Here is an 8,240-nt window from a genome sequence, read left to right on the forward strand (position 1 = left end):
ACTAAAAAAAATCACTTTTGCATGTCCCAAATTATAAGCAAAAAAACTAAATTTTATCATTTTCAAGATAGACTTTTACTTAATTTACTCTCTCTCTTCTTTTCTCCATAATCAATAACCAATAAAAACTTTTTGGCTTAATTAGTCTATTGGTCCATTAAAGACATTTTAGGTTTTACAATGGTCCCTTAAAGAAAAAAAAAGTCTGGATTGGTCCCTTAAAGATTAAAAGGCCCCGATTGGTCCTTAAAGACATATATTTTTGCCATATTGTTCATTTCCGTTAAATTTTAACTCCAAATATAACAAAAAATTCCAATGGTTAAAATTTTAAAAGTTAATAAGGTTTTTGGTGGACTACTTACACTTAATGACATCCACAATTCAGTCTACTAAAACTAACGTTTTTTGTAAAAAATTGACAGAAATGACCAATTGAGAAACAGATGTGTCTTTAAGGGACCAATTCTGGCATTTTTTTCTTTAAGGGACCATTGTGAAACCTAAAATATCTTTAAGGGATCAAAAGACTAATTAAGCCAAACTTTTTTCACATCTTTTCATGAAACTTATTTCAACAAAAAGTCATTCTTGAAATTATCATATTTTACTTTTCTTAATAAGTGTGAGAATATTTTTTTTGCTTATATTATGGGACGAATGGAGTACTTCTTAATGCATCCACTATCGTTAATGCCATTAGTGAACTACCATTCAAACTCCGACTCCTGCACATAAAATACAATGTCTCTATCAATTGAGTTAAACTCATGAGATATTGCTGACAAAATTTAATTGTCACATAAATGAACAAAAAATATATTTTTATCTTGTTTTTAGAAATATATTGATAATTAAGTTATTATTTTAATTTCTAAAGAACAATAGATTTTTATGGATCAAGATGCCCTGCAGTTGTAAATCACAAAGTTACACGCTGTTTTAGATCTCATCCGTCCATTTCAGATCGGTCGGTTCATATTGCATCTATACAAAATCAGTCCAAATCAATCTTAACCATTCAGATTAGATCGGATGGTCCTGATTTAACACAGCGTGAAACTGTGTGAAAATATTACAGCATGAAATCCTGTTCCGATTTTTATACATGCAAAGCTCATGATGTCAGTATCATAACTAACAAATCTTCTATCTCATGATGTCTGAATTTTACACACACACTCAATGTTCACACAAATTGATATAATATTTGTAATCATCGAAACCTCTCATGTTTTGTTCAGTTACACCTAATAATCACTACCAGAGAGTTGATCCTCACAAAATGCTTATGCTTGTAGAAATATTCGATCAAGAACAACAACTAAAGAGAAAACGTTCATTATGGATCCTTTTATCTTAATTTATTGTGTTAATATAGTTATTATCTTTATGAGAAAAATTTAGTTAGAAAAGAAGAATTCATCTTATGTGTTCTTCAGATTCTCTGACGGAGTTATTATCTTTTTTTTGTATTAAATTCTTTGACATGTACTGTATTTTTTAACAAGTTTCGATGTTTTTATTGAAAAATGAAAAAGACTCATAATTTGGTAGATTCATATGAATTTTAATCAATGAAAAAGAGTGCATTGAAAAATGTGTGTTGTTACCTTTTTTCTGGCTACCGCTGTTTAACGGTGATTAATCTTTGTCGAAAAATCTATAGGACATATAAGGTAGATTTTTGTCTGCCAGCTGAATTTTCTTCACATACAAGAGTCAAAAATTAAACTTTTGACCATTTGCTTAAAGGCTAATCACCTTTACCATTTAAACCAATTCATACGAGAAAATAGTGTGTGGTCACAATCATAAATAAATATAATTCAAACACATACACAAATGGAAAAAAGGTAGAATAGAATATAAATAAATAGTGTAATTTTAAAAAAATAATTGTGTGTATTTTTTTTAGAATAGAATATAAATAAATAAATGATATTTATTTGGAGTTGTGGTCATACAAGTATTTTTCCTCAAAGAAATCTATGGAATAATGAAAGTGAGAAAATGTTATTGGATAGAAACTATTAATAGATAATGGAATGAAGAGTATTCACAACTTTTCTAAAATTTCAAAATTCTTAATTTTAAAATGAAAAAGTAATTTTTCAAAAAAAAAATGAAAAAGTAATTCAAAATTTTCAACATTTTGTGCTAAATCTTAAAATAAAACATTTTTTGTCAAAAAAATTTAAAATAAAACATTTGAAAGCAAAATATTATTCTTCATTAAAATGCTCTGTCGATTGAATGATGACTTTAGACATTGGCCATTCTTTATATTCCTTTTTGTGGTAGCATTTCGCTATTTTGTCCTTTTAGTTGTCTCCACTTTTATTGTATTCTCAAGGTAAAGGCTACATCATAGACCATATATATACATTCTCTAAATACTATTTATCAGCATCATAGCTATGCTGAATTAATCTTGTTCTCATATTGAATTGGTGGTTTGGAGAGACTCATAGTACCTAGAGGACTCATAATTAATCTTGTAGCAATAATCTTGTTCTCATACTGAATTAATCTTGTAGCAATAATGTTGAGTATACTCATAATTACTAATACAGAGGCGAGTCGGTCGACCAAAGCGACTGGGGGACGCACACCCGTGGTACAATTCAATAATAATGTTGTGATCTAGATCGTAGTATTTAAATACAAGTTGTATGTATACTTTAAAGTTTAAACCCTAAACTTGAAATGATAATACAAAGAAAATGCAACCGCTTTGTAGCTAGAAAACATAGACACAATTGACCAAACTTCGTTACAAACATCATATATTCTCTATTAATTTGCGTTTCTTTTGTATTGTATACTTTTGAACCGGATTGTGGTTCTAAAAATTTGCCTGATACAATACAATAAATTCTTTAATCATAGTCTCAGAATTTAGACTGGACCTAATTCAACCTGCAAAACCGATTTGTAAGGTAAAAACTACCCAAACATTATAAGACGAACGTAAGCCATATTTCTAGGCAATGCAGGACTAAACTCACCCTGCAACCCAAATGCCACAATTAGGCGGCTAGGGATGGACTACAATTAAGGTGGATTTTCGAATACGAATTCATTAGGAAAATAACATATTTCAATATGTTACAATAATTTCAAGTATGCTTGCGCATTGCTGAATTCTTGATCATGATGTTGGAAGATCATGCATAAAAGTTAGCACTTCCTGAAATGTACTCTTAATTCTCTTGCTCTAGAATCAATTAATGCAAAAACTTGTAGCAGTAAGTTGCAGTTTTGTCTAAGAAGATAACACAGGCTGTTGTGATGCTTCTGTCTGCAAACTTTCATAATAATTGACAAGAACTTTCCATCCACTTGGGCACATAAATCCATCTGGTGGATTCTCCCCACTTTTTGCATAAGATCTCATCTGGAAAAATAAATCGCCAAATTAAACAACTCGATGATACATTGTGTAATAAAGTAATAAAATGAACTCGGTCTTAAGGTCCTCGTTGTTTGTTACGGCATAGTGGTTTGGATGTGAAGATATTTTATGTGGAATTCTGGGTTCGAACCTGGGTCACCACATTTCCCCCCTGCCAGTGTGTGTATTTATTTGAGTATGTGTGGCCACTAGGCCAATAGCGGCCCAGTTTATTGGTGTGTGTCCAAGACGTGTCTAACAAGTGTCATAGTCACCTTTGTTTTAAATGGACACCTTTAAAAGGTGTCTAACACGTGTCCAAAACATGTCTGAAATGTGTCCAACACGCCAACGTGGAAAAGTATTTGTGCTTCTTAGTATATCTCTAACAAGAACATAACCACATTAACAGGAACATGCATCTTTTAAGATTTTACATACTTTAAATTAATCATTATATAATTTTTAAGATAAACCTAAAATTTTAGATGTAATCGCAATGCTGCGCTGTATGCTAATTTTCGTAGTTTCTATGCTCCAACTCTCACTAATATATGATACAAGTTACTTTTTTTCAAGTTGCAGCTGGGCTAAATCTGTCATTGTTACTGATCCGGATCCACAACCTTTAAGGCAGGAAAGACATCGTGCCTTTCCCGCCATCAAAGTCACTGAATCCGAATCCCATTGTAACCTAACATGGACTATATAGTTATGTTATGATATTCATGACAATGTCTGGATTTTTGGTTGATTGATTCGGAAACACATATTGAATGATTGAGAATATAATACCTTGGTTCCAGATATAAAGAGGAAATCTTGAGAACGGCTAGGATCGAAAAATGCCATCTTGTTTGCCTTAGTGTCATAAGCTGCAACCTGTAATATAAAATGGCAAACAAGGCAACTCAATAAAATGGTACAACAATTTATCTCATTGCAATGTTGTCAACTGTGAATCGCAGAAAATAGCGGTTTGTTCAAATTCTGCTACACAACAGCGTTATAGCACCACAGTAGCCACTATTTGACAACACTTTGTACAAAATAGCGTATAGCAGAAAAATAACGATATGTTCAAATTCCACTTTGCTGCTACGGCGCCGCTATTTGACAACACTGTCTCATAGAGGAGGAATACTACAATCATGCGTAAAAGCCATACTACTTACCCTGAACGGCAAAATGTTAAGCTTTTCAAGACCAGGAGCCATGCTAAGGACCTTTTTCCCATGATCAGGGTCATATAAATCCCTTTTCTCAGTTGGGTGACTCATACCAGCGGGATCACGACCAACAATATAGAAGTTGGCGCCTGCATTTATTCGTGCCTTTGCGTGCCATTGTACTTCAGTTGGACCTGCATAATGCATAGGTGATGGAAATATGGCAACTATTGTCGTCTCAGGATCAAGAACTCCGTCTTCTAGGACCTAAGAACAAAAAAAGTGTTTTACAAATTAGACATAAAACTCATATTGATAGAACAATTACAAATGAATAGATAGCTGAAATTGAATTACAGTTCAATCACTTTCAAGGTCATATTTTTTAGCATATATTGTTTTAGGCACATCAGCGTTGTCAATCCCAGATTGCGGAAGATAAAAGTTCACTCAAATTCCTCTACACAACACTGCTATAGCGCCACTATAGTCATTATCCGACAACATTTTGTAGTGAATATCGTATCACAGAATAATATTATCAATTTTTTCAAATTTCGATACGGTATAGTGTTGCTATTTAACAACACTGAGACTCATGACATTATTCTTATCAGTATTGTCAATCGCAGCTCGCAAAAATAGCAGTTTATTTGAATTTCACTGTGCTACAGTTCTACAGCGCCTCTATAGCCACTATTTGAAAACATTTTATACTAAATAGTGTATCGCAAAACAATAGCAAGTTGTTCAAATTCCGCTATTTAACAAAACTGATTCTTATTCGACACTAAACGAGATCGACAATGGAAATTACCTTGCTATGTTGCTCCATTCTGACATCTAAGGGAACATCGTCGACCTTCGTGAAGCCACCAAGAGGATGAAGCAATAAAATCGGATTTTTATAACCCATGTCTAATAGGCGTTGACGAGTATCGTTCATTAACAAGGCATGACCATTATGCACAGGATTTCTTAACTGAAAGGCGAAAACTGCATCGGCTTTACGCCTATCAAATTCTTCGCGAAGCTGTTTAGGAGAGAGCCTGTAGTTATCAAGACCGTCATTGTATTTGATAGATTTTAGCACTTCCAAATCTCCTCCGATAAGCCAATTTCCAGATGAAGCAATGGCTTCCTCAACATAGGGCAGTCCTGGTGCAGTTGTTCCCCAAGTTCTGGCTATTCTTTCTTCTTTGTTATGCTTGTAGATTTCAATGCTGCAAAGAAGTTTAACGGTTAATGAAAGTGTTGATTTTCTAGAGAATTCACAACAGAAAGCTATGATACACTATAACGCTACATTGTTATAGTTGCAGTCACTATTTGACAATACTTTGAACAAAGTCGCCTACCACTACCAACGGTTTGGTCAAATTATGGTACACTATAACGCTATAGTCGTTATTTGACAATTATGATACCACTTCCACTTTGCCTTTTATCATTTCCAATTGAGGTTCTTTGATATATGAAATCATTGACAGAGTCTTGTACGGTTCAAACAAACAAGTGATAATGCTTATGTTCAATTTGAAATTCGAATGTTATGGAAACAGTACGGTTGCTCTCAAATTCTTTACTTAGCTCCATGGTAGAGATTAGAGAAGTCACCAAATTTATCTTCTAAAGCCCTATTCCACTATCTTCTAACTCTTCACAAACATACCGAGCATACTGAAATAGGCCGTTATTTTGTTCGTGAGGAAGTTCAATTTTGCTCAACAAAGTGAGCATTTCGAATCAACATTTGAAGGAAAAAAAATGTGAAAATTTGACCAAGATAGGTCAATTACAAAAGAAAATTTTTTGTAGGTGCAATTACCAGCTGAAACTTTGGGGGACTCTCAAAAGTTACGCAATCAGCTTTGCAATGTCGATTTCTTCTCATTTGGAATTCAAATGGAAACATTCCGAAATAATAACATTTGACTGCAATTATTCGCAATATCAAGGATCATGACCTATGTAGCACCGACACCTTAAGTAAAGGCGTGTTTGACTCATGTCAGTGTCTAATACTCCTAGTGTGTGTTTATATTTAGTCACTTAAATTTTCTCAAATTATTTGACCAAAACAAGAAATTCTCAAATTATTATCAGTATCTACGTGTGTGTATGTCGTATCATGTGTCTCTATCAGGACTTCGTCGAAAACACCAATTAACAATAAAATTAAAACCATGATATACAATAAAAATTGAACAATTTGGTAAAAAAAAAATATAACAATTGAACAAATAATCAAATGGAAAACACAAATTAACCATAAAATGAATACAAGAGGAAGATTAATGAACTAACCTTCTAAGAATACCAACATAATCACCATTAGGCCCAATCAACCCAACATTAGAAGAAGAACCAATTATTTCTTTAGTCTCATCATCAATAGACAAAACAATAGGAAGTGACATATTAACAAAAGAACCATCATTCAACCTAAGTGAATTAAAATGCAAACTTTGAAGATACTCATTTTCTCTCATGAACCCTTTCAAAGGACTAGCCCAACCCTCACAAATCACATGCACCCATTCAAAATCAACTTTTGTTAATTTCACATTAGGAAGTGACTTAGCTTCAAGTACCTTAGAATCTCTTTGATTTTCAGGCACCACAAGATCTACTAATACACCCCCATCTGGCTCTATCAAAGAACTTTTGATCATGAAACTTTCTTGCATTCTTCTATTAACTTTTTTATTACTACACTTTGTAATGATTAATGGATTGTTACCAAAAATGGGTTTTGGAAGAAAATTAGTTTTGTTACAAAAAGTTTTGTTTTTGATTAATTTGTTTGCATGGTAATGGTTGTTATGAGAAAGTAATTGTAACTTGATTGTTAGAGACATTATGGGAAATTAATGGTATTTGAGAGAGAAAAAAAAAGGTTGTTTTTTTGAAGAGAAGAAAGTGGTGAAACAGAACACAAAAGTTTCAATGTTTCATAATGATGATAACAACCACCTATGACTATGGCGAACATGTTGGATTGGATTCACAAGAAGTGGTTTTAATTTTTTTTAAAATTTTTTTTTGTGTGGATGAGAAAAGTGTGGTAGTGCATGCATGCTTTAAAGATGCAATTTGTTTATGTGGGACCATATAATTGTGACAAAAATATGCATTCAAAAGATGAATTGGGACTGAAAGTGGAACATGGTGAGAATTTGAGAATCAAATAAAAGTGAAAACACTGTTGCTTTAATTTTTTGGGTAAGAAAACACTATTGCTTTTGGAAATGAATCTTTTGACTTTATCAAAAAATAAAATAAAATGAATCTTGAAAATAAATAATTAAAAAATTAGAATGTTTCTTAAATAAAAGTTATGGACAAAACTTATATGCATTTCTTTAGATACAGCTTTTCTTGTTTCTCTCATAAAAAGGTAGTTATTTATATTTTTTAATTAAAAAAAGAAAAAGAAAATTGTTTTTAAATAAAAATAACTTCCCACATGTATCTAGCACAGTAAACTAAACTGTGTATATGGAACTGTACATAAGTTTGGTCCAAAAGTTATTTCCGCATGTTTAATCATGTGATTTTTATTCAAAAGAAAATTATGTGATATTTTCCATAGGTTTGATTTTGAATAAATTTCTATATTTTAACTTTAAATAAATTTGTGTTTTTCACATGTTCCTTGACAGAAATTAATT

At 32.2% G+C, this 8,240-nt stretch overlaps 1 protein-coding gene across 1 annotated transcript; it reads right to left on the bottom strand.

The window, feature by feature from the left end:
* Positions 1-2,934: 2,934 nt before the first annotated feature.
* Positions 2,935-7,668, bottom strand: LOC123908942 (ATP sulfurylase 2-like). The gene is made up of 5 exons (XM_045959689.1): positions 6,874-7,668; positions 5,384-5,789; positions 4,573-4,833; positions 4,193-4,279; positions 2,935-3,400 (listed from the first exon to the last, which is right to left on the bottom strand). Exons 1-5 carry the CDS (start codon positions 7,425-7,427, stop codon positions 3,269-3,271), a joined length of 1,440 nt encoding a protein of 479 aa, XP_045815645.1. The 5' UTR covers positions 7,428-7,668; the 3' UTR covers positions 2,935-3,268.
* Positions 7,669-8,240: the final 572 nt, after the last annotated feature.

Source organism: Trifolium pratense, linkage group LG2 (genome assembly GCF_020283565.1).
Source record: "Trifolium pratense cultivar HEN17-A07 linkage group LG2, ARS_RC_1.1, whole genome shotgun sequence".
NCBI lineage: Eukaryota > Viridiplantae > Streptophyta > Magnoliopsida > Fabales > Fabaceae > Trifolium > Trifolium pratense.